Raw genomic sequence first — 27,611 nt, forward strand, 5'->3', positions numbered from 1 at the left:
GAATGATGTCAGGAGGAAACCAAAATAGTACCTATTCTTAGAAGTTAAATATCCACTGCAAAGATTAAAAAAGCACAGCCTGCTAGCCTGAACAGGGCTATGCCTGTATCTTGGTTGAGGCATGAATTCTGTGTGTTATGGTTGATTAGATTACAAATGAATAGACCATCAAATCTGGAATAAAAATCACACTTTTCTGAGTTCAGAATTGCCTCTACATATAGATAAGAATAGCATTAAATATGCAAAATCACATTTATCTATAATTAAATCTCACAGAATTATCATTAATGAAATGGATGAGTTTTCCAATTCCATCATCCTATGTTTGTGGATTTGTGTCTTCAGGCCTTGTCTTCTTCAAACAGGCTGAGAGCAGTCTTAGTTAAAAAAATAAAATGAATGATATTAAGTGATCCATCCACAGATATTGAGCCAACTGAATTAAGAGGTTTTAGTATATCAAATTCCAAGTTGTTTGAAGAAGGCAAATTAATTTTTATTTTCCTTAAAAAAAAAAAAAGCAAGGAACCCTTTACCAAGCAACTAGTATGGCTTGCATATTTTCGTTTATAGCTGAGACCTGTAGGACCTTAAACCCTTCATTTAACGTTTCTCAGTCCCACATCTAGATTTGAGTTTCTCGACTTCAATTTGATGGCCTTCTCTTCTGCAAAGTCTAAGAAGGAGCAGTGTAAGAATGTTGAGGCTTACAGGAAAATGTAATTATTTGATATTTGTCCAGTGCTAACAGTGGTATTGCCTTTGTTAACCTGTTTTAGGATTTGCTTAGATGATGCCTGTAGAGAGCTCAATGCTGTAAATATGACACACGAAGTAGCCAATAAATGCATGCTTTCTGCATTATTTGAATTCGCTAATTATCCAGACAATAATTCTTGACATACAGACACTTTTCTGATCTCTGCAGTCTTGTGACCTCTGCCATGGAGATGATAAGGTCCTCTGGGGCTGATGATCTCCCCACCAGGAGTCCTGATTTGCTTCCAGGACTCTCTCCCGCTGACTTCCAGCATCTCTCATCTTCCCATCCTGGCACCTTCCCCTGGGCTCCACCACTGGCCTTCACACTGCTCTAGGACCCCAACCCCTGTGTCCAGCGCATCTCCACTCTGTCTCCCTGGCTCCTTCCCCAGACCCTTGCCTGGGCTGTTAGGTCTAAGTAGGCACGGGAAGGGACATGTGACAGGAGTGCATGGGACAGACTGGAGGCTCAGACAGGTATCATGAGGCAGTCCACGTTACAAAGGCCGGAAGTGTCCGGGCAGCCTGGATAAGTCTGACTCAGAACTGGGATTTTCTCCAGGAGGCTTTGAGGCCACCAAAGATCAACGACTACAGAGACAAATGGGATAAATGTGGAAGAGGCCTTTAGTAAAGCAGGCAAGAGCAGTTAGGAACATGTGCTCTGGAGTCACAGAGCCCGGGCACAAATACTGGCTTCATCTCCACCAGCCATATAACTCTGGCATCCTCCTATCCCTCTGTGCCTCAGTTTCTTCCCTTCTAAAATGATAAAAGCAACAGATTCTGCCTTGCAGTAATGCTGCAGAGACCAAATTAGAGTTTCTATAGCCTAGCGCAAATAATAATGACAGCTTCTTATCGTTGTCTTCCACACAGCACTCATCCCGGGTGACACTGCCTAACGTAATCCTGGGGTTCCATGACACATTACCCATTGTAAGTTCTATAAACAGACTCTTAAAGCAGGATTGCTGGGAGGGAGAAACAGATAACAGAAGAGACTGTGAATATAAAGTGAAAGGAAGTTCCTGACATTTTTGTGGTCAGTTGCTCATAGATGTGCCAGCATCTTATTGACCAGAGGCACTATGCTGTTGTCTCCAGGTGACTTATCGGCTCTCCAATATGCCTCAAATTAGCTTAAGTTCTCTTCATTACAGCATATGCCACTTACATATAATGCTTCAAAAGCTCAAGAACCAACTTATCCTCATAACATAAAGACTGTGAATGTTATATCTCAAAGTTAAAATGTCAAATATTGCACAAAGTCCAAAGTAGAGCTCATCTCAACAGTCACTTAGAAGGATCCTGGGCTAATGTGCCCTGTTGCCTTGTATCAGCAGGTTACAACCTATGTTTCATTTTTACTTGGATACAATTCTTTTCCTATAGAAAACAGGTCAGATCTCATATTTTCCCTTAGTTTCTGTAAAACTATCAATAGCTCCAATAAACTGACCTCTCCGGGGAGAAAGAAAGTCTGGCTTAGCATTTGGAACTACATCTTACACTGGTTACCTGAATGTCCTAATATTGATTTGATTAACTCCCAAACCAATAGTAAAGTGAAACTCTGAGCCCGAAAGATAGAGGAACATGGGGATAAAAGGAGTTAGTGCATGGGATTTTACAGTGGCTGCAACAGGGCGCGTGGAGACATTTGTGGGAAGCTTTTCTCTTTTTTTGAGCAGAATGGGTAACCCTTTTTTTTCACTATAGACAGACTGGATTTATCTTACTTTTACCTTTAGAATTCAACAGAAAAGTGTAATTTTTTTCTTTTTGAGACAGTGTCACTCTGTCGACCAGGCTAGAGTGCAGTGGCCTGATCTCGGCTCACTGTAACCTCCACATCCCGTGTTCAAGCGATTCTCATGCCTCAGCCTCCCGAGTAGCTGGGATTACAGGCATATGTCACCACACTTGGCTAATTTTTTGCATTTTTAGTAGAGACATGGTTTTGCTATGTTGGCCAGGCTGGTCTCAAACTCCTGATCTCAAGTGATCCACCCGCCTTGGCCTCCCAAAGTGCTGGGATTACAGGCAGAAAAATGCAATTTTAAGCAACATACCCATTTTAAGACAATTCATTATGATTATTATTTTTTACCACACATTAATATTAACAAGAGTCACTTTAGGAAAACAGTTTAACATTCTAAAATGAGTACCAGGTGGTGTTTTCCTTCTCCCTCTCTCAATTCTAACATTAAGACCCCAATGATTCTATTTTTAGAAGCTGAAAGCAATTTAATAGGGCTTTTCGTGGGGAGCTGCTCTTTCAGAAGTAGCCTTTGAAATGACCATAATTGATGATAATTACTCTCAGAAATGAATAAAGAGCAATAAGCTTTAAAAAATCAGATAGTCAAAGAGATACCATACCTTAAGGTGCGATTTTGAAAATTATGCTGACCCATGGGTACATCCTATATTGAGAAAAAAGGTTATTAATTGTCAAAAACTTGTTTCAAGAAGAATGTTGCAATGATAACGAGGTGAAACATATTTCCTCTTTCATCATGGACAGTAACATTTAGCTAACAAATAATTAATTACTCATGTGGAGAAAAAGAGCTTAATCCTAAATCAAGGTGTAAACTCAGTTTATCTTTGGAATGTTGGTGTAATCTCTAAACTCTGGATGCTAGAAGCATCAGGATTATTGTCTAGAGTTTTAAGATTTATAGCCTGCTGTTATCAGATCTGATTTCAAACAGCGGCCTGCCGGGGACTGATATCAGAGTTACCATCAGTAACCTATAACCATGTGAAAATGGACTTTGGTATCAGACAGATATTTGAAAATGCTGTAGAAAGAATAAAAATATAACCACAAAATCTGTAGTCATCCTCATCACTGAACTGGGGTGTTAAGAAACAGTACCATTGATTAAGTATGTGAAATCACAAACCATCGGACAAAAAGAATAAATCAGCAAAGGGGTGCTGGTAGTTCCCAAAAGAGAAGTGGAAGAGAAATAGTCAGAATTTATCAGTGGAAAAGCCATTGCCAAATATTCAATAATAGGCTTTCAAGGAAAGATCACCTTTACACATTTATAGTAGGAATGAAACTAAAAGTTGGAACAAAACTGCTCCAAAGGAACTTTGGTTTGCTGCTTTGATTTCCAAGGTTATATTAGGATATGGATTTAGCCTACAGAAAGGAAAGACGTTTTTCAAAAAGTAATTGAGCTCCAAGTTTCATTCCATACAGTAAAGTAATGTATTATTCAAGAGCTCTATTAATATTGAATCCAGAGTGAATGGAGTTCTGCATAGGGGATTAGATAAAGGAATCACTTTCGGCAATGTCAATTGTTTGACCCTGGGATTTATAAGTGAAAACTCCAATAGGGTCTTTCTGAAAGTGAGTGAGACACATAGTTAAGTCAAAGTGGTTTGGGCTTAATGCATCACCAAAAACTTGGGACTTTCTTAAAATATGCTAGACTGCTGCTAAGGCAATCCAACAGGCTTTGAACCTGCAACAGGTGGGACCAGATGGTTAAGAAAATGGAGTTCGTTGAAGAGGTCCTTTAATTTTTATAAACAACTTTCTGAAGTTGAGACACTCAACAGTTGTAGCTGTATCTTGAAGAAGGCATCTTCATCAACACATAACACCAGATTAAAGTCAGATTGAAACCATTCCTGGGTCCTACGCTCAGATAATAAAAGAGACAGTCACTCTTAAGTCTTAAGACAATAAAGGCTGACAAGAAATAAACAACAACAACAACAACAATATACCTGGGAAAATAAGCCTTTTCCCCACAAGAACACATGAAAAACAGCATGGGAAATCATATCCAGGTATTTATATATGATTCTTATTCCTTAAAAACCAACCAACCAACCAACGAATTGTTGGTGTACAATAAATCCTGATGGGAAATGTAGTTATCCAACATAGCACTAACTAGCAAGACTGAAGCTAACTTATCCAAATCATTGTTTTTCATGAGTGACAGAAACACAGGCTTTCACTGGTTGGACAGTGGAGTCCTAGGATGCTGTTTCTCTAACATATCTAAATGCTGGAAGGCCCCAGCTGTCCCAGGCCTTCCTCCTTGGATTGTTCTCTTTTTGATGATTTTATCCAGTCCCATGGCTTCAAATATCATCTACAACCTGATGATGTTCACATTCATGCCTCCATCTTGGACCTGTCCTGTGAGTTCTAGACTTGCAGATCCAACCAACTACATCCTCGCTGCACTTAACTATGGATTAGAAGATGTCCAGCAGAAAAGTCTTAAATTTCCATCTTAAATAACCCGGTTTTCCCCTTGTATTTGTCATCTCAATTAATGGCATCATCATTGTTCCAGCTGTGGGGCCAAAAAGTCTGGATTCATCTCTGTTCCTAATGTTCACGCATATCCAATCCATCACCAAGTCTTGTTGGCTCTACTTTCATATTAGCCCCTGAATTTGCTTCTCATTTAGCAGTGGTGCTAAACTCTTAGCATAAGGGGATATCATTCTTACCAGGGACCCCTGCACTCTTGTTCCATTATTCCAAGGCCTAAATTATATCATGACCCTCTCTTGCTTAAGATTCTCCATGACTTCCAATTGCACATAGAATGCCATATAAACTTTTACCATTGTGCATCTCACTCCACGACCTCCCTTTGCTCATTGTTTATGATGCTCCAGCCATAGCAGCTTCCTCTCTGTCTCCAGGGGACACCACACTCACTTTCATCTTTGGGCCACTGACTTTGTTCTTCTGCCACCTCCTCTTCCCATTCACTCATTTCTCCCTCTGAGACTCCCTCAGTTGACCTACCACAGTGGCCATTCCATTTACTCTGGATGCCATCACTCAATTTTATCTTTCCCATGACCCTCATCAGCACCTCACGTGATCTTGTTCATTTATTTGTTTTTCTATCTATGGTCCCTCTTTGGCTATTAAAATGCAAATGCTAGGACTTGTGCAGTCTTACTGATTGTCTGATGGGTCATGGTCTTCCGTCTGATAGTCACATTTACTTTTGAGTTGAAAAAAGATGAAGAGAAGTTGGGAGAAGAAATACAACTAAGCCAAAACATGAATGCTGAGCCCCTGCCTGTTGGGTGTGGGAGTGTCACTTTGAGACCTTGGGATGGGTAGGGGCCCAGGGCGACTGAAAAACTCCACTTTCACCTGACAACTGGCATGTTCGTTCTCATCAGACAATAAGAATTACATAATATTATATTTTAAAAAATTGTAACTGCATCAGTTGTAGCTGCATTATCATTATCATTACGATAATGCTACTAACTGCATAACTTAGCACAGTTAGTAGCATTATCCATGAAATTTTACCCCCAGATAGTTTTAAAATCTAAAAATACTATGGGGATTATACTAAGTGCTTGGTTGTATTCCTTTTCTCTCCTCCTATGGGCCTTTCTATTTTCCATCTCCATTGCAACCATCTTATCGCAGATGTCCCTGGTGTAAGGAGCTTCAGTGCTTTCTCATATGCTGGAAGTTGGAGGAAAACATGGAACCACAACAAGGCAGTGCCCACTGCTGCCAACACAGCCTGGACATTTGTGTGGTGAAGAAACGGGCTTGATGATACTACTCAAACTCTAAGGGCATCATGCCTTTGTCTTTTTATGAAGAACCTCAAGGCTTTCTACTTCATGATATAAGTTTTTCTTTAAAAACCCCTCAATTAAAAAATAGTTGTATTTAATTGCTACTATCAGTTGTAAATAACACTGTCTATGAAGCTATAATGCAAAAAAAACCATGCTAGGGTGGAACCCTTAGCAACGTCAGCATGGAGCTCACTCATACCCTGATGGCTGTTCATAAGGGTCTATCTAAGAAGGAGAAGGTGGTAAGTTTGTTTCTTGCAGATAGGAGTTATTTTGGCAGGAGATACCCAGCCTTTGGTTTTGGGAAGTTAGCTTGCCCCCAGTGCTCAGGCATTGGAGGCAGGGGAGGGCATACCGTGGTGCTGATCTTGCCGTTCTCTGTGGTCATGCTGTCCCTGTGATGTAGGTGTGCAAAGGGCTTGGCCGCCCCCCAGGACTCCAAGTACCGGGTCATGCGGACCGAGGCCCTCATTTTGGCTCCGTCGAGGGTGTGGCGAGGTCTGAAGAGATGCTGGGGGCTCCGTCGTTCTCCCTTGGGGTGAGAAACAAAGCATCACACCCGGCCCAGCACAGGGCCACACATGATCCTTTTGGCATCAACCTCATTGGACCAGGGTCATATTCCTCCCGACAGACCTCCATTCACCCTCCGTGCTTTCTGTCCTTATTCCCTCAGTGTTACTGGGGAACACACTATTTGAGTTGAGGGATTTTTTTTTTTCTTTTTTTCAGCTAGCAAAACATACATGTAATTGAGACTTAGAAAAAAATAATATGTTAATGGACATTTTTTATTAAGTAAATTCTTAAAACAGAATGTGCTGATCTGTTTAGCTTTTCCTTGATGGTTGTGTTTTTCTAAAGTGATAGCTGTAGCTGTTTCTAATGCTAAGTAGCCCCAAACATCGTGTTTTGGTGTTCTTTACCTGAGCATAATGTTCTTTGTACATGTATTTTTTTGAGCGCCACCCCCGCCATCATCTCCCAGTCCCTGCTGCTTGCCACACATCTATCTCCTGATCGATCATCAAGCTAGTTGAAAGTTTGTCTTCAAAGGTGAAACTGGGGCTTCCCAGATGCTACCATAAGTAAATGTCCAGAAAGTTGGTCTTGTTGATTTTATGATATTGGTTTTCATGTTTCAGAGGTCTTTCTTGCTGATATTTGCACCATTTACCAGCTGTGAAATTTGGGAAGAGTTACATAACCCCGAAAGCTTCAGATTCTCAATCTGTAAATAGTGATAATACCCATTTGGCAGGAATCTGAGAAGGGTTAAAAGAAATGAGAACTCTAAGCCCCTTGATCTGGCCTAAATGTGGTGTGAATGAAATAGGAGAGAGTTTCTCACTGTTTGTATGGGGTGGGTCATCTTCCAGGCAGTAGATGTTTTTATGTTACGGAAGGTAAATATGCTTGTGCATACAGATATCTCCCAAGCATGTCTATGTAATATTTATGTGTTAATCTTTCAAATATTTCTTCTCTTCTTTTTTTGTATATGTTTATCCTATTTTACTTAATTAGATTTTCATCTTCTAAAGCCCTAAGTAAATTATTTTCTCTTTATTTAATTTCCCAACTGACAGGTGTCAACAGCTGTGCCCACTGAGAGGCTTTCAGATGCAGCATCCACCAAGGTGTGTTATCCACCGACTAACACACATGACAGCCTGAACCAGCAACCTGCATCGACACCCTCATTCTGCGGACAAGCAATGCATTTCAACTGCCCATTTAATAAGTATCTGAATTCATGATTACAAAACAGCTTCCATAATTAAACCACCCTATGTATTGAAAATCATTTTGGGGACAAAGAGTAGCAAAAACTTATATTGGATATTGACTAAAAACACTTATGAATATCTATAATTTGCTCCTCCTCCCTTTTCATCATAGACTCTTTACAACGGTACTGACCTTGGGGTTGATTACAAAGTAGGTTTTCACCAGGTGCTGTTTTAAATATGGGTCCCTAATGTCACCATCTCCCTCCTCCACTTTATAAGCGCCATTCAAGTGCTCCAGGGTAACGGAAGAAATGTGAACACGTCTGAAATTGCATTTTAAAATCACAGTCAAGACACAAAAGGATAAGTGTGAAGAAAGTTGTTCTATTTGCTCAAGATTTCTGAAATAATTTATCCACCAAATGAAGGAAAGTCTACATATTCTTGGGAGCACTGACTGCAATTAACTTTAATATAAACTTTTACATTCTATTGACCACTGCTTTGGAAAGATGCTCTTGGAGGTCGTGCACTACTAGTTTTGAAGCTTCTCTGCACTCACAGAAACCTGCATGTTGGGTGTGGTGAATTACAGCAAATACAACTTTATTATCTCGAATCTTTTGGAGAATACCTTTTGAAATGTATGTCATGGGCATTTTAGAAACATGCTAATCTGTATAATAGTGTAGATTTTCTTTCTCAGTGCTTTCTCTTCTGCTTCTCTAAACTATAGCCCTTGATAAGGATTCTCTTGACTGAAATATGTTATTCTGCCCAGAGAAGGATGCTGTAGTCACTTATTTTAATATAATGGTTTTAAGGGTCAACAGTTCTAGACAGATGCCATATCTGGACTGTATTGTAAAACATCTTTAAATCAGGTCTCTATTCATACATTTGCAAATAAGTAAAAGTTTGTAATTTACTGTCTTGATATTCACAGTCTTTGAACTATGGACAATAGGGGTCATGGTGTAGGGACTTGAGAACTCATCTTTATCTGCTTAATATAAGAGGCTGTTGGGCATGGGTAACATGATACCAGCAGAGGCAACAGAAGTGATAAAAAACTGAGCACTCCGTCATTAGGCCAATAATCTGTCATTCCTAATAGTGCTGTCTGCTTGAAGAAAGAAATCCAATGCTTGGCCTTACCCAGGGACCCCTCCAGCTTCCATGTGGTTGGCCAAGGTCACGTCATGTGACCACACATCATACTGCCACTTCTGCAGACCAATCACGCCGCACAGGACGTTCCCAGAATGCACGCCCACACGCATGTTGATATCAACTCCAGTAGCATCCCTCACTTTCCTAAAGAGAAGGGAAGTGAGATCATGATCAAGTAACATCCAGTGTTTCCTTTAACTCTTGGCCAATTTTCCCACTATTTTATTATTCAGAATTTTTCAGACTGTTGGAAATGGCCATGAACCTTCCTAAGGCAGGAGATCACTCCTTTGAGCTAAGAAGGGTTTTTCCTTCCAGTCATTTCAGATTAGACCAATGTTCTTGCCATTAAAGCCAGATTAGGCCAGACTATAGTGATGACAAAACATTTTGGCTATAACTTTTACTTCTGTAGTGAATATGTATCAAGCAACTACCATGTGCTGGCACATGTCTGCATTTTCATACTAGAATCAGGTAACATTGCCTTGTAATGTCAGAAACAGTCTTAAACAGGGTTTGCAATTTTAGTGCTTAGCACAATGTACCTCGCCAACGAATATCTTCTGCTAATAAGAGAACAATATAGCTCATTTGTGAGCTTAATAATGACTTTAGCTTAAATAAGAATTTTTAGCAGAATAATCATGACATTAAGCCTTTTCAGTTGTGCATATTCTTTAACAAAAAGAGACAAAATACTTTTTAGGACCCTATCACCAACTCATTAACGGGAAAAAATGATGAACTTCAATGAAGAAAAAATAGAAATGCTTGGCCATGCTTATTTATTCTTGCTAGCTGAATACATTAAAGTAGTATTGCAAAAGAAGTATACAGGAAGATTTTCCTAATTACATCGCGAGAATTACCCCAAGAGACGATGTGGAGGGAAGCAATGATGCCGATCGCAGCACAATCAAAGAAAGACACTACCACTTGTGAATCGTAGTGAAATGAATCATTGACATCTCAAAATGGCATAGGCATGTATGTCATACTTAAATGATATAATGATACCATTTTAGCATGCTAAAAATGATCAAACGAAATGGACCCACGATGTAAAAATAAATCGCATTCTGAAAAAAGAATACAGAAAGATATTTTCCTTCCTGTTTCCTTTCCTTTTCTTCCCTCACTGTCTTCGTTTCTTGTTTTTGCAAAAAAAACCCAGCTACCCATTTGGCTCTATGCAAGTCATCCAGACCTTTCCTTCCTGCCCCACAAAACGAGCCAGAGCATCAACAGGACAAGGAGACCCACCCCCACGCCTTTGCCCTGCATCTGCAGGCTTCGGTTGTGTGAGCACCAGGGCGTCCTCACCTCCAGACTTTGCTTATAATGACTCCTCTTCCTGCTCTCCATGCTCCCAACCCTCCCTTTGGTGTCATGTGGTCAGCTGGCATTGTTCTTCCGGGCTCAGGCACAGCGCCATTCAGAAAGGCTTTCTGTTCTCTCCCCTCTAGGTCGGTCTAGGCAGCCCTGCTGCCTCTGTCCTCTAACTGCCCTGAGGGCAATTAGCACTTCCTGTCTGTCTCCATCTCTGCCCTCAGCAGAAATTCAGTGTGGGTGGACACAATGTCCTCCAAGTGGATTGTTTACCTCTCAAAGGGTTCAAGGCCCAGTGCAACCACTTCATACAAGATTAATAATGGACCAAGGTCATTTTTGAAAAATGTACTGTGCTTCTGTCTTTGAGCAATGATGATCCTGAAAAATTTGTTAAAGGACCCATAATTGTTCTTAACATTTTATGTTGTTGAGAGGACATTTCCAACCACGTGGCATTTCTGTTTACCAAAATAGGTCAGCAGAGAGCCAAGGAAGGATCAAAACGGAGGAAAAAGGAGTCTCAGATTGTCCATTTGACAGAGCTGAACTCCTTAATGAGCTGACTGGTTAAAACATTAAAACCGTCTCCATGTTGTTTTTTTTTAAAAATGAGTTGACCATGGGTTCAAACGGATCAACTCGCCACATGTTTTGTTGCATGTGTATTCAACTTACGAGCTCTAGAACAATGTTGAAGTCATTGCTTAAAGCTTGCAACAGTAGTAGGCAAACAGTACAGTTTAAGAGAAGGCTTAATCCCTTACAAAATCAAGGTCCTCAATATTACTTGATTAAAAATAATTTACATGTTCATGACAGAAAAAAGAAATGTTTCTAAGCATTGGAGATGTTCCAGAATTGCAGCTGAAGTGCCTTTGTAGCAGTGCCTGGGCTCGCAGGGAGTGAGGTGCTGCTAAGTGTGGAGGTGTGAACACAGAGGGAAGAGCGGGCAGCCGTCTGGGACTCATGCTGCTGGTTCCTATGACACTGAGACCATCTGGCAAAAACCCAAGTGCCCGCTGTGCACATTCCCCTCACTAGCTTAAAAAATGACAGTTCCTGTCTGGTACCCATCCCACCTCATGGCTCAATGAATGGGAATGGACATACGCGTCCTTACATAGGAGAGAGGATGAAAGTGGACAAACAATTCCTGGAACTTGCTGAGATGCCCTCTCTGTTGCTGCGCTTTCATAGGGCTGTAACAAAATACACTTTTTTTTTTTTTTTTTTAAGACAGAATCTTGCTCTGTCGCCCAGGCTGGAGTGCAGTGGACAGTGGTGTGATCTCAGCTCACTGCAACCTCCATCTCCTAGGTTCAAGTGATTCTCCTACTTTAGCCTCCTGAGTAGCTAACATTACAGGTGTGTGCCACCAAGCATGGCTAATTTTTATATTTTTGTAGAAATAGGGTTTCACTACGTTGGCCAGGCTGGTCTCAAGCTCCTGACCTCAGGTGATCGGTCCACCTCAGCCTCCCAAAGTGCTGGGATTACAGGCATGAGCCACCACGCCCAGTCCAAAATAACCATATTATTGATCACCTTGTCTATAATACATGAAGCAAACAGAGGAATAATGTGGAATTCCTTGTTCCTCAAGTGGCAGGTAATAGGGACACAAAGCCATTGCCTGACTTGAGGATTCAGTTGAGGGATTAGCAAGAATTGGGAGAGGTCCCTCAAACCTGTTGACATTACTGAGATTCTGCAGACGTAAGGTATTACTGATGCATCAATGACCAAAAAATAGATAAAATGTGGTATATACCTACAGGGGAATATTATGCTGTCATCCAAAGCATCAAAAGGTGCTGACACATGACACCACAGAAATGAACCTTAACAACACTAGGCCAAGTGACAGAAGCCAAACACAGAAGGAAAGATATTATATGATTCCATTTACATGAAATATCCAGAATAGTAAAAATCATAGAGACAGAAAGCAGAATAGGGATGGCCAGGAGCTGGGAAAGGGGTAATTGGGAGTGACTGTTTAATGGGTACGGAGTTTCTGTCTGGGGTGATGAAAAGGCTCTGGAAGTTGACAGTGGTGATGGTTACACAACACTTTGAATTTACTCAACATCACTGCACAACTGTACATTTTTATGTCTCGTCGTACATTTTTATATATACATAAAAATGATTCAAAGGGTAAGATTTATGGTATACATATTTTATCACAGTAAAAAATGTAATAGTATTTCTAATGAACTGGTGACATGCCAGTGCATGTAATGTAAGGATTCTTCCTTCTAAAAGATCTTCAAGACATTGTAAATAACTTAAACATTATGGAATTGGAAACAGTTCATTCAAAAGCAGAAACAAGGCTTTAGTAAATGGGTGGATTCTTTAATCCAGTGTGTTATTGATGCACATAATTTTGCTCTTCATAAGACTCTTTTCCACAACTACTTGAAAAGAAAATTTAAAAAAATACTTAATACTTCCCTCCAATATTACTCATTTCACCTTATGTGGTTGTCACCAGTGGCAGGCTACAAATTTGAAAAAAAATTAATGTTTTTTTTAAATCCAATAGTTCCACTGATTGGATTCACTTATATCTAGGTCCATAGAATTATAAGTAGTTACTTAGCTTTGAAAAAAACGCTAAAAGCGATTTTTCATGTATCAGAGAGTACATATGATTACTTATGGGAAGAAGCAATTATGGCTATTTCTGACACTACGCATTTTGTATAGGAAACTGAGTTCACACTAACTACTCTTTCCATCTCAACTCTCCCATCGACTTCATTTCCCTCCCATTTCTGATCCGTCCGACAGAAGCATGCAGGAGTTTGCTACAGAGCTAGTGAATATGGAACATGCGGGTCTCTCCATTTCATTGGCTGAGGCTGTGTGCGTGCATGTGTGTGTGTGTATGTGGTGGGTGCGGTGGGGAGGTGGCGTGGGGTGGGGGCATTATTCCCAGGACTGGGCTGGGGAAGTCACCTGTTAATATTTTAGTTGCTTCAGCATATGACCAACACAGTGACAACAGGACTTGATGTGTTCTCACATAAAGCCCTTTCTACTTTAATCGTGAGATACAGAATGAGAACATCAAGCTTGTAATTCCAACCCTGTTCATATTTTTTTAAAAAAAGTGGAGGATGAGGTCAAATCATTTGACCAAAATGGACAATGAAAAACTCAATGAAGTACAATATTCCAACCATGCAATCAGCAAAAAAAAAAAGGCTTTATTATTTATAAGAATATTCTGGCTTCTACAAAGGGCATTACTAAAGAAGGTACTGCTAATAAAACTGTGATGCTGGTTATAAAAATTACCTTTTTACCTTATATATTTACCTTGTAGCAGTCAATGGTAATGATATCATTATTCTATGTAAGCATATTCTATGTAAGCAAATCTTCTCTGGAATCACAGTGAAAAAAATTATAGATGCAATGCAGAAAACATTTGTTACAAATACAAATTAAAATTAAATTCACAGAGGTGAGCATTTTTGACTCGACGAAAATATTTTTGTATTGGTTTTTATATTAACTGCTGTCTGGTTGTAAAAACTACCTCTTCCCTTACAATGTGTGTGAAGCCACAGAATTTGTCAGACATTGGAAAGATGATAACATGTGCACACTTTTACCTTAAGATCAAAGAAGACATTCAAAATGTCTTTCAAAAATCACCTTTGAAACAAACAAAACCGTCCCTTCCTATAGATTTCCAACTCAGTTTCACTGTAATCTAAGGCTCAGAGTAACAATACTAGGCTGACTCAGGCAGTGCATACCTATCATGCCAACAATTTGGGAGGCCAGGGCAGGCAGATCGCATGAGCCTAGGAGTTCAAGATCAGCCTGGGCAACACAGGGACACCCCTGTCTCTACAAAAATTACAAAAATTAGCTGGATGTGGTGGTGCTTGCCTGTGGTCCCAGCTACTTGGGAAGCTGAGGTGGGAGGATTGCTTTGGGCTCAGGAGGTAGAGGCTGTAGTGAGCTGTGATCTGGTCACTGCACTCCAGCCTGGGTGACAGACTATGACCTTATCTCAAAAGCAAACCAACAAACAAAAACAATACTAAACACTTAATGAAGTCTTACTTTCCATTGTGTTACTCACATCCCAACAAATGGGTTTCTGCACAATTATACTTAAATGCACAATAATGTATTTAATGCCAGTAGGCAGAACAATAGAAATAGTCATGGGTGAGACTGACAACCCCAAATTGTTAGACAGTTAAAAAAAAATGCCTACTATTGTTTCCTGACTCAGGAAACAACAGATGCTGGAGAGGATGTGGAGAAATACAAATGCTTTTACACTGTTGGCGGGAGTATAAATTAGTTCAACCACTGTGAAAGATAGTGTGGCAATTCCTCAAGGATCTAGAACTAGAAATACCATTTGACCCAGCCATCCCATTACTGGGTATATACGCAAAAGATTATAAATCATTTTACTATAAAGACACATGCACACGTATGTTTATTGCAGCACTGTTCACAATAGCAAAGTCTTGGAACCAACCCAAATACCCATCAATGATAGACTGGATAAAGAAAATGTGGCACATATACACCATGGAATACTATGCAGCCATAAAAAAGGATGAGTTCATGTCCTTTGCAGCAACATAGATGAAACTGGAAACCATCATTCTCAGCAAACTAACACAGGAACAGAAAACCAAACACCGCATGGTCTCACTCATAAGTGGGAGCTGAACAATGAGAACACATGGACACAGGGAGGGGAACATCACACACAAGGGCCCGTCAGGGAGGGGGTTGGAGAGGGATAGCATTAGGAGAAATACCTAATGTAAATGACAAGTTGATGGGTGCAGCAAACCAACACAGCACATGTATACCTATGTAACAAACCAGCGGGTTGTACACATGTACCCCAGAACTTAAAGCATATTTAAAAAAATGCTTACTAAGCAGTCCACTTACTTTATGGCTTCACACATGTCCAGTCCCATTTTCACACAGTTCTTGGCATGGTTAGGGAGAGATATAGGGAGTCCAGATACACAGTAGTAGCAGTCTCCTAAAATTTTAATTCTCATGCATTCATTCTCCTGGAAGAATAAATTACAGAATTTCAGTTGCATTAAGCACTTGCAAAATGATCTAGATTTATGTAATATCATCAAGCGCCAGCTCTGCTCACACCATTCCAGGGGTGTCTGGAGAGAGCAACGAGAACCAGTTGGGCTTCCCTTCATTACCCAACCAGAATGAGCTGCCCTCCCATACGTGTCAATTTCCAAAGTGGAACAAATAAAGAAAAGGGGAAAAAATGGGAAAGAAAGGAGAATGTTCTGGAATGATTTATACTCCATAGAAGCAGAGAAGGGTAGTGATGGGGCCAATCTCTTTAGTCTGAGCAGCTCCAAACATTTATGGTGAAATAAAACATTCTATGCACAGCTGAGTCTTTCAGAGTAGAAAATGATGACCAGCACTCAGTGTGAATTAGAATCTCATGTCCTTCCCTACTGTGCTTATGGTTTCTTTCATTTATTTTAAATCTAAAGCAGATTCTTACCTGCAGATATGTCCCTTCTGATAGACATCACCACACCTAATAAGCTACCATTCAAAACACTGCCAAGTAATTTAAAAGTTAATTCTCATCTTAGGCTCAACTGTTTTAATGTAAAATTTGACTACCTCATTATTTTTCTGGGCTAAGTTTTGTGTTTATATTTTAATATTTAGATTAACTGCATTCATACATGTTGATCTTCTATTTGTTTCTAACCCTTTGATGCAGCTTACAGACTCTTCAGTAAAATAAAAGAAAACTAAAAACAAAAAAGATGTACCAAATGAGGGCATTTTTTTTTCTCTAACACAAACACAGGCTTATGTATAAACTGAACAAATTTGAAATAATCAAGTGAACTCATTTTCTTCTCAAACATGTGTTAGTTTTGCTGAATATTTTGCATATTTCTTTCCCTGTCTGATAGTGCACAAGCCAGGATGTATTTTCATATGTATCTATAGTACTACAGATGATGTGCTTAGTAATTCCTGATGACAATATCATAAACAAGAAAAAGGCAAACAATTACATGTTAATCAAGCTTCCCTCCCATACTTCCTAAACAGATATTCTGAGACTAAAAAAACATGAAAGTTACAGTGAATGGCAATGATTTTGAGTTCCTTAGTGTGAGGTTATGTGCTTTACACAGTACTCAATGCACTGGGGTGTCGGTTTGCTGACAAGAACCCCCCGTTATTGAACAGTGAGCCATGAACTCATGATGAAGGCACACTGCCCCTCTGACCAATGATGGATAAAGCCAAGGCTGTACACTTCTTTGTTCCATTGATTACAGGAAGTCATGTCGAGTACCTCTGTTATGGGTAATGAATTGTGTCCTTCCACATTCACATGTTAAAGTCAGTCCTGATACCTGTGAATGTGAACCTGTTTGGCAATAGGGCTGTTGCAGATTTAATTAGTTAAGAGGAGGTAGAACTGGAGTTGGGTGGGCCCTTATCCTCTAAGAAGGAAACCTGTACACCGAGACAGGCACGTTGAGGAGAGAATGTCATCTGAACATTGGAGTTACGCTGTTCCCAGCCAAGATAGAAACGTTTCTTCCTAACACGAATAGGTAGTCTAACAGAAATGACCTTTTATTAATTCAAACTTTTAAGACATCATGTAAGTTTCAAACCTTTCTTTTCCTATAAACGAACACCCATAAAACTCAACCCTTCCTTTGGCTTGGTAAAGGAAGGAAGCAGAGCTGTACTTTAACTGATTTTTTACAATCTCCAGTGAGAGCTGTCATGGTCAGCGGAACTACAGGAGGCAAAAACCTTGGGGGGTTTGGTGCAAGAATGATCATGCTAACATCTGCAAGCCAGATTTCTTCCTAAGAGACTTGGCTGGAATGTTCTGTCTTGTTGAAAAGTGATCTAAATCACACAGTGAACTAAATTTAGGACCAATTCTTCCATAGATAAATAACTGATATTAGTAGGCATAATGAAGCATTTTTGTTGTTGTTGTTGGGAACAATTCAAAGAGAGAATTGACCAGAAACATTTAATGAGAAGTACAGGGCTTGCAGGAAGAAACTTTTTGCCATCGATACTGCCACCAGCAACTGTGACAGTTCTAATAAATAATAGGGTCTAGTGTGGTTTCAGATGGTTTCATGTCAATTCCTATCTGTGAAATTGTCCATGAAAGAGCATACAAATGGAAGACCCTGAACTTCCATTTCTGTTTAAGTGGTACAAGAATCAAAGGATAAAAATGAGACAAGAGTAAGGGAAGGCTTTGCATGGAAGATAGCCATTCTATTTCAGGGGTTCTTCCAGGGTCCTGCTTAACAATAGGAATAGAGAATGTTGGCAACTAGAAGAGTGGAAACGATCCTACCAGATCCTTGACATGGAAATGCCTCAAAGAACACCTTAAAATAGTACCATGCAGAGGGATTTGCAAACGGAATCTCACTGCCTGGAATGTATTTATTATATGTGTGCTGAATTATACATAGGGGGAAGTTTTAAAATAGATAAAAACGTGATAATGATATGCCATGCTGTTTCTCATCCCTGAGACAGGTTTGAGGCTCATGAAAGACCAATAGCAAAGAAATCCAACTTTTACAAACAACCTTCCTAAAGGATGCTTTTATGAAAAAGTAAACTATTGATAGGTGGATGAAGAAAAATGAAACCAAGAGTCTAGAAATCTTCAGAGAGCAAGAGAATCCATAACACTCACCTTTGCAATTTGATCAAACTTTCCGAAGAGCTCATTCAGCATATGAACTAGTTCTCCTGGGGAGCAGTCACTTGCCAGCCGGGTAAAGCCAACAATGTCAGCGTATAAGATGCTGTGGGAAGAAAGGAGGTGGGGAGACAGAGCTTTCCAGTTTATCCATTTTTTAAGAAAGTAATAATAATTTTGCCATTAAAATCATGTAATTTTGTTTATATTTTCAAGAGTAAGATGTCATTTTTTGAATTAAGAATACATAAACATTTTTTAACACTTGTTAATTAACATTTTTTGAGGTTAAACTTTTGTAGTTAAGATGGGGAGTGAAGCAGCAAAATAATTAAAAAAACCAATTCTGTTTATATTGAGTCAAAGAAGAAACTGGAAAATAATCCTCTTTTTACAAAAGATTCCTTAAATGATTCTGGAATCCCCCTATCTGCCAGGATGAAGCAGACATGGAATATCTTCCTGATGTTCAGAATTTAGCTGGGACGATGTATTGAACACATGTGGACATCAACAAATGTCCAATTACAAATCATAAAAAGGGTTACAAAGGAAAACGAGACAGTGTTATGAGAGAGAAGAGCAGGGGCAGATTGGACAGTGAGGAGGCCAGGAAGGTCACTCTTAGGAAATGACAGAACAGCTCCCTTCATGGGATGTACACACTAGGGAAGGCGAGTGTGAGATTCCTTAGAGCTTTTATGTGTTTAAAACAGGAAAACACAGCACCTGTGTGCACACTGCAACTTTTCCTACACAATAACACGTTTCTGATTTGTATCAAGGTCTTATAAAGAAGCCTAAATTTCTGTAGGTGGTTTGAGATTCACAAAGTGAATATGTATGACTTAAGATGTCCCATGAAACAAAAACAACTACTATTTCACAGCCATTAGGATGGCTCTTATAAAACATACAAATAATGGTTGTGGATGAGAACCTGGAGAAACTGGAGTACACGTGCATTGCTGGTGGGCACGTAAAATGATGCAGCCACTCTGAAAAACAATATGGTTGGTCCTCAAAAAAATTAAACAAAATACCATATGATTCAGCAGTGCCACTTATGGGTATATATCCAAAGATCTGAAATCAGGAACTTGAATAGATATTTGTACATGAATGTTCATAGCTGTAGTATTCACAATAGCCGAAAGATGGAAGCAAACCAAATGTCCATCGACAGATGGATGAATAAACAAAATGTGGTCTATCCATACAATGGAATGTCAGGCAGCCTTTAAAAGAAATGAAGTTCTGACATGTGCTGAAACTCCTGAAAACCTTATGCTAAGTAAAATAAGCCAGGTGCAAAGAACAAATACTGTATGATTCTACATATACAAGGCACACGGAATAGTCAAACTATAGAGACAGAAATTCGAATGGTGGTTGCCTGGGACTTGGGGGAGGGGGAGGTGTGGAGTTGTTATTTAACGGGTTTGGAGCTTTAGTTTGGGATGAAGAAAAAGTTCTGGAGATGGATAATATTGATGGCTGTAGAACAGCGTAAGTGTCCGTGATCCAACTGAACTGTACACTTAAAAACGATTGCAATTGTAAATGTTATGCTATGCATATTTTACAATAAAAAAAAAAGTACAAACAGGGGCACCAGTCAGCAGGGTCTCAGCCAGAGCAGGGCAAGACTCTGCTGTTGGCCATAGGATGCCCAGGATGTGTGGCTGCACCTTAGAGGAAATACTTGCTCCTCTGCTGATGGACACGACCTATGGGAGAGCTCTGATGGTTACAGGAAAATCAGAGTTTTGAGGGCAGCTTTACCCTCCACTCTGTTCAGATGATCCCCAAGAAATCATCCCTATTTCTTCCATGCTGACTTACAGCGGCAGGTATCACAAGTGCTGAGCCATTGCGCAAGAGGAAGGATGAACCATGCTCGCTCAGAGAAAGAGTCCCTGATTCAAAGCAGTATTGGGAGGTAGCACGTGTGGATGGGCAGTTGACTCCACTTCCTTCTTGTTCACATCGTCTCCAGTGCTTCTTGTGCTCAAAACTTACAGTGAACAAAGCAGCTCTGACGCAGGCTACCTGCAGATAGCTTAAGCTGGTCCAGAGGTTATTTTGCAGCAAAGGGATTAAAAAAGTAAGCAGGCGGCCAGGCATGGTGGCTCATGCCTGTAATCCTAGCCCTTTGGAAGGCCAAGGCGGGTGGATCACCTGAGGTCAGGAGTTCGAAACCAGCCTGGCCAACATGGTGAAACCCTGTCTCTACTAAAAAATATTAAAAAATTAGCTGGGCACGGTGGCAGGTGCCTGTAATCCCAGCTACTTGTGAGGCTGAGAGACAGGAGAATTGCTTGAATCCGGGAGGCGGAGGTTGCAGTGAGCCAAGATTGCACCATTGCACTCCAGCCTGGGTGAGAGAGTGAGACTCCATCTCAAAAAAAAAAAAAAAAAAAAAAAAGGCAGCCAATTGTGATGCAAGGTACAAAGCTGCAAAGGATTATGGTAGAGGAAGTACAGTGCACTTATGGGACCATAGAGGAAGAAAACCCCACCTAGAGCCTGACCATATTGCCACTTTAGAAAGATCACTCCTGTTGTGGCAACCTGGATGCAGGCAGGTCAGTTAGAACTATATCCTTGGAATCCTGGAGAGCCCCACTGAAGGTCTATAATGTGGTGAAATAGAAGTGGACAGACGTGGGAGACAGGAAGAATGAACTTGATTTGTCACTAATTTGATGTTGTAGCAGGGGTTGTCTGGGAGAGGGAAGCATTGAAAATGAAGATCCTATATCTGGCTGAGCGATAGCGTTCAGAAATCTAGGCTTGTGCAAATCAAAACAAGTGTGTAGGGGAAGATGACTAGTCCAACTTTGGTTGTGCTGTGCTTGATGGTGGTGTCTTAGATACACATTAAGTAGATGAGTATGGAAAGCTATGGTTGAGGCCTGTGTATGAGCATCATTTAGGTGGCAATTGAAGTCCTGGAAGAGGACTGGAGAGAAACAGAGAGGAGGTACGAGAGAGCCCCCAACATATTCTCATTTACAGGACAGAGTTAATTTAGGGAAAACAAAAGAACAAAACAGACTGTCAGAAGAAAACTAAGGGAATGCAATGTCATGAGACAAAAAGATGCGAAAATTCTTTAAGTGGGAGGACAAGGCCAAGGTGTCAGGTATACTTGAGTGGTCAAAAAGTGACTTAAAAATATTTCCCAAGATGGGAGGGGCATTGCTAATTTCAGACATTTAAGGCTAGAAAGAGCCATTAATAGCATAATACACTTAGATAACTAAATGTTTCTTCTGTAATTGCATAGGCAAAATGCTCACAAACCTGAAGGCAAGCCAGTATTTTAAATAATTTTACTCCTTAACATGTGTGAACTTTCTTTGAATGTATTTAGTTTTTACTATCATGTATCCATCCAGTCATGCTTCCTTAGTTCCCATTCATACACAAATGTGTTTCTGTTACCTCCTTCCTGATATGAGTTTCCTGTATCACACTGACATCTGTATATGCTTGGGTATTATATAGCTTTTCTAAAATCTGGTGTCAAATGAGATTTGTCCTAACAATGTCTTTAAGTAATGGCTAAATTTATTTCTTAATAACAAGCTTCAAAAAACGTAGACTTGAAGCAGCCTGGATCTTCTAAAAACTCTAACGACTAAACTAAGACCATCAAAACATAACAAATGAGGTCAGATATATGCACAAGTTACTTATGGTGATAACTCAGTGATATGGTTCGGATTTGTGTCCCCACCCGAATCTCATGTCGAGTTGTAATCCCCAGTGTTGGAGGAGGGGCCTGGGAGGCAACTCAGCCAGAGGGGTAGATTTCCCCCTTGCTGTTCTTGTGATAGCGAGTGAGTTCTCACGAGTTCTGGTTGTTTAAAAGTGTGCGGCACCTTCCCCTTCCCTCTCTTTCTCCTTCTCTGGACACATAAGATATGCCTACTTCCCCTTCACCTTCTGCCGTGATTATAAATTTCCTGAGGCCTCCCCAGCCATGCTTCCTGTACAGCTTGCAGAACTGTGAGTCAATTAAACCTCTTTTCTTTATAAGTTACCCAGTCTCAGGTAGTTTTTCATAGCAGTGCAAGAATGGACAAATACACACAGCTAGAATGCAAAGTAGTGTATTAACACACTGAGTGGATGAAAGAACAAACCCCCAAAAGAAGTGGTACTGGGAATGGGAGGGACACAGAGATTGAGATAGTCTGGGTGAGCCTCGCTTTGCTGTGGCTCGGAGACAGGGGCAGGAGAGAAATGGGAGGGACGATCCTCTCCAGCCTGAAGTGAGGCCTCCTCACAATTCCTCTCTAGAGCTCGTGGGAGACAGAAGCCTCACACCAGTCTGCTTCCCTACTATAATCCCATGAAGATAACATGTTAGTTTCCCAGGCACTGTAATTCCCAGAATGACTCCTGGGAAGTAGATATGAGTAACTCAGAAAAGCAGTAACTTTCACGGTAAATTAACTAAGGTGCACATCATTGTTCTGTGACACTGGTCACCGGTTTTCCAGATCTGAGAAACTCCTCATGCTGATGGAGAGAAGAACACCCAGTTTCCCTGGGATGTGCTGTCTTCACAGAGGCCCTGGTCCTGCAAAGTCTATTTGGAGGACTCAGTCTTTGTGCCTGGAGATCCCACAGACTCTCCCTCCAATCTTACTGCAATCTGACCACAGGGTTTCCAGAATGAAGACCCCGCTGTCCCCCTCACTCCTTTCTGTGACGGATGCTTGGCCACAGAAGCCAGGGCTGTAAAGGACAACTCAATCCAATACAGCAAACAGCATCCTATTTTCTCATCTTAATGTGAAGGCCCCGAGAGGCAGCAACAGGTGAGTGTGGTGGCAGAATTTGGGTGATTATTTCCCCTGCAAAGGATCCACTGTCACAAAGGAGAGACAGTGGTATGAGATGTGAGATCCCAGGCAAAATGTCTCCAATCAGGCAAACAGGCTCCCAGACCAGCCAAGGAGCAAGCACGGCGTCGTACCTCACGTTGGTATGCCGCTTCACGTACAGGTTGTGGAAGTTATTTGTGTTCTCCATCTGGCCTGCCTTGGGGCCCTGCAACCTCTGGATGATCTCCGCTTTCATCTCCATGGCGATGTGGGCCGGCAGCAGGGAGAGCAGAAGCCGCTCCTGGACAAGGTGAGGAAGGAGGAACAAATGTCTCTCAGACAATGCGGGGGATGACCAAATGACACTGGAGATCCTCACTGATTTGCAGGAAGGCCAATTTGGGAACTCTTTCCTAGAAGCTAAAATACAGATTCTAGAAATATATATTGGGAATAAAAAGAGATTTTCTAAGGTCAGAGTGTATTATTATATTATTTATTGAATTCTAAGTGTGTGTTCTTCAGCATGAAGAATAAAGGAAAGCAAAGTTGTTTCCCCAGAGATTTTTAAATCTATTTTGATTTTAAAGTAGCAAAGCAGAAACAATATTAAAATTTCAGAAACCACTGGTCAGTCTAAGATGGAAAACACTCATTTTCGCCTGCTTATTCATTTCTGAGCTAAAATGCTAGCTTTATTGCACTTAAGAAAGACAGCTGATAGTCTACCTATTGTGCATTTCTTAAATAAGATAAATACTTTCAAAGATTTCATTTCCTCTATGATAAGCACCCAATCCTCTTTAGTAATTCTAAGCTATTATAAAAATGGAGTCAGAAGTGTTAGCTTCTGTAAAATGTCATCCATAAGAAACTACAGGTGGAACACCAGGAAATGATAACATACGAGCTTTTTGAGAATTTTTGGTCTTTATATTCAGTAAGTTCAGAAAACAATAAATATTAGTAAATAATATTGTATTCATTTTAACATAAACTTATTTTAGTTAGAGTGGCATTTTCTCATTCTCCTCAGTGAAAATACACAATAGTTTCTGGAGGAAAAGTCTAACTCTATTGTAGAGTTTAGCAACTGATATTCAAGTTGATAAACAAATATTTGTTCAATGAAACACTTTATCTATGACATCTTTATCACATTGTCTCTCTTTCTCTTTTTCTTTTTTTTGGTAAGCTAATGAGGGATTAGGGGAGGAGGGGAAGCTCGGATTTGCTTTCAGGTTCACAGGGCCAGGTGTCAATCTCTTTGTCTACTCCTAGTGCACATCGCTTGGGTGGCTGTTGGAAACTTGCACTGAGAGAGTTGAGGGTGGGCCAGGAGTGCATTCTGATGCAGATGGGATAATCCTACCCCCGGCTCATCCCTCCAAGGAAAGACAAGTGCAAAGGCAACAGAAGACACAGTATGTACCCATGGGGGAACCTCAGTGTATAGCAGGTAGTTTCTCCATGTACTGGCATAACTGAGCATTGATCATTTGTTCATTCATTCATTCACTTATTCACTTATTCAGAAAGTATCCATCTTTGACCAATAAATGCCATGTCCTTTGAAAAGCACTAATGGTAAATTAAAGAAGGATGCAGAGACTCTCTGCTTTGGTTGCCCTTCTGTTTCCCAAGAGTCAGGCATTAAGCTTCTTCCAAACACCACCCTGTCTGTCTAGTCTCGTCTGACAGCAAGTGCACTGTGTGTTGAAGCCTTGGTTATGAATGATATGATACCAGAGACCCTGTCACTTTCTTCTTTGATTTACCATTAGCGCTTTTGAAAGGGCATGGCCTGATCCCACTCTCTTCTCAGAGCCCACTTGAAAAAAAACAGGGGGTTGTTCTAAGTTAATGGCACTTCAATTGCTAGCTTTCATCATTGTGATATAAAGAACTACTCTGTCATCTACTCACATTTGGCTACTCATCCCCCAAATACATAAACTTGCCACTTATCTTCAATTTCTCTATGCTTTGGCCTCTGTGACTCATGAAATTGTTAGACCTTTGAGAAACTCCAAAGGTAATCGAACGAGTTTGATTACCCGTGGACGTGTTTAGCAGATAGAAGTTGTCCTGCAAATTTTAGGGGTTGAGTTCTGCTAGTATTGCTTCCACTGAATTCCATTTCTGCAGGTCCTGAGCATACAGTACAGTGAGGCACCCTGTGGATGGTCACTTCCTATTCTTTCTGTTTATTGATTAATAGATGGAATAATTGGATGTGAGGCCAAAATATTACATACAAAGGAATTATAATGTCCAAAGTCTATTCATACCAAAAGAGGAAGGCTGGTGAGGAAAGTGTGAAATTTCTATCCACAAATATCAGAGACCTGGTCAGTCACGGTGACTGACACCTGTAATCCCAGCACTTTGGGAGGCTGATGCGGGCAGATCACCTGAGGTCAGGAGTTCGAGACCAGCCTGGCCAACATGGTGAAACCCTGTCTCCACTAAAAATATTTTTAAAAATTAGCTGGGCATGGTGGCAGGCACCTGTAGTCCCAGCTACTTGAGAGGCTGAGGCAGGAGAATCGCTTGAATCTGGGAGGCAGAGGTTGCAGTGAGCCGAGATTGTGCCACTGCATTCCAGCCTGGGCAACAGAGCGAGACTCTGGCTCAAAAAAAAAAAAATCAGGAGACCTGTCCGGTCATATTCTCAGACATGAACAGAGGAGCCCCTGATGGGAGAAGGGAGGCATGTGGCTTTGGGGTTTCCCATTGAATCTGTCATAATCAAAGCACGTAGATGTTGAAAACAAATGTTATTTCTAAAGCAGTGATAAGGAATATTAACATGTAGACTATAAATAATTATGGGTCTGGATCTAGGCTATCTATTTGGAAATTCCAGTAGAATCTGTGCATCTACAGAGATGTCTTAAGATTGGCTTGATTAGGTTAAAACCCATTTTGGACTCTTTCTGATGGGTAATGAGTCAAGGGCTGAGACAATATGAAATGCATTAAGCCACAGGTGCTCAGTGTACATAACTCCCCATTAGCAGAGCTTATGATGATAACCTGTGTGTACGTGGATTCAATACCATCTTCCACTGAATTTAAAACAGTCGACGTTCCCAGTGCTTACATGAGTTTCTAGCTATGCTTCTTATAGCCGAGGCTGTCAATACCCTACTCATTTCCCTTCTTTCTTGCTTGGGGGTCACTGTAGATTGTTACTTCCTGAATGCATGGTTTCCTGTGTGTCCGCTAATGAAGAGGTAGCTGATGAATAAATACTCCAGCTTTTGCATCAACATCCCTCAGTGGGAAATCTGAGCATGGTCAGTACATCCCTCAGAGAATCCCAGGCAAGACAGAGTCCTGCTTCCATCATCAGTCCCTTTGATGAGCTGACCTCCCTCTTTGAAGGGAGCTGACTTCATGGTTCCACGCCCTCACCCTGCTAAAGAGAACCACTTCCCAACTAAGTTACTGTACCCAGACCCTTGTCTTAGGATCTGCTTGTGGTAAACCTAACAGATATTTCCAAGCATCATCTCTCCTCCTCCTATATTCTGTAATAAGATTATGCTAAACCCAAATCACACAGAGCCGGTCCTTCCTGAAAGATACAGATTCTATGATCAAAAAAAGAGAATCAAATATAGTAATCCTTTTCCACACCCAGAGCCTCATTTAACAACCAAATGTAAGTTAAAAATCTTTATTTTAGATCCAAATGTAGAAGGATGACTGACTTTTAATAGGCGGTTTAAAAAATATAGAAAGTAAACTTCATATGTTGCACAAAACAAGAATTTTTTTCTTTTGTTGGAAGTGTTAAAGAATCCATGTGAATTTAGACTGAAATGAAGATGCTGGTAACTGCCAACCAGCCAAATAAAAGAACTCAAGCCTTCCCCCCATCATTCAATGCTGGCACCACTGGTGGATGGTAGATAGCACCACACCTGGTGACAGCTCAGGTTCCATGCTTTGAGTGTGCCCGTGCCCTCTAGGTGATCACAGTGCTGGGCAATTGACTGAGTTTCCGAAAAAAGCCTGAGCTCAAAAGTGGTGAAGCAAGACTCCTTTTTGTAAATTTGTCTTTTTCCCCTTTAAAAATCTTCTGATCTGAAGGAAAAGCCCACTATTATGGCACACATGATAAATTTCAATCCAATTTGTAAAATCTGACAATGTTAATACTTCCATTAATATTTTAGCTTTTTGTGAACGTAGTTGTGTGCCCTGCCAAATTTTCTGAAAGGAGCACACACGCTTAAGTGCTTAATATACTGGGTGTAACTTAGCTACATTATTTCCCCAAGTTTTTTGGAGAAATTCCTTAGGGATACTTTTGAAAAATTAAGTTGTAATTAAACTGACTGATGTACACTGGTTATTACTTTCTCTTTCTAGTAA

At 40.5% G+C, this 27,611-nt stretch overlaps 1 protein-coding gene across 1 annotated transcript in view; it reads right to left on the reverse strand.

Moving 5' to 3' along the window:
* Nucleotides 1-27,611, reverse strand: part of ADCY2 (adenylate cyclase 2) — a 426,522-nt gene that overhangs the window by 108,500 nt on the left and 290,411 nt on the right. Inside the window, exons 5-11 of the mRNA XM_007961181.3 lie at nucleotides 23,378-23,526; nucleotides 18,379-18,490; nucleotides 15,570-15,697; nucleotides 9,273-9,431; nucleotides 8,305-8,437; nucleotides 6,737-6,913; nucleotides 3,157-3,200 (exon numbers count right to left, since the gene is read on the reverse strand). Of these exons, the coding sequence (XP_007959372.3) occupies nucleotides 3,157-3,200; nucleotides 6,737-6,913; nucleotides 8,305-8,437; nucleotides 9,273-9,431; nucleotides 15,570-15,697; nucleotides 18,379-18,490; nucleotides 23,378-23,526 (902 nt within the window). The remainder of the gene's footprint in view (nucleotides 1-3,156; nucleotides 3,201-6,736; nucleotides 6,914-8,304; nucleotides 8,438-9,272; nucleotides 9,432-15,569; nucleotides 15,698-18,378; nucleotides 18,491-23,377; nucleotides 23,527-27,611) is intronic.

The sequence above is a fragment of the Chlorocebus sabaeus genome, chromosome 4, assembly GCF_047675955.1.
Source record: "Chlorocebus sabaeus isolate Y175 chromosome 4, mChlSab1.0.hap1, whole genome shotgun sequence".
NCBI lineage: Eukaryota > Metazoa > Chordata > Mammalia > Primates > Cercopithecidae > Chlorocebus > Chlorocebus sabaeus.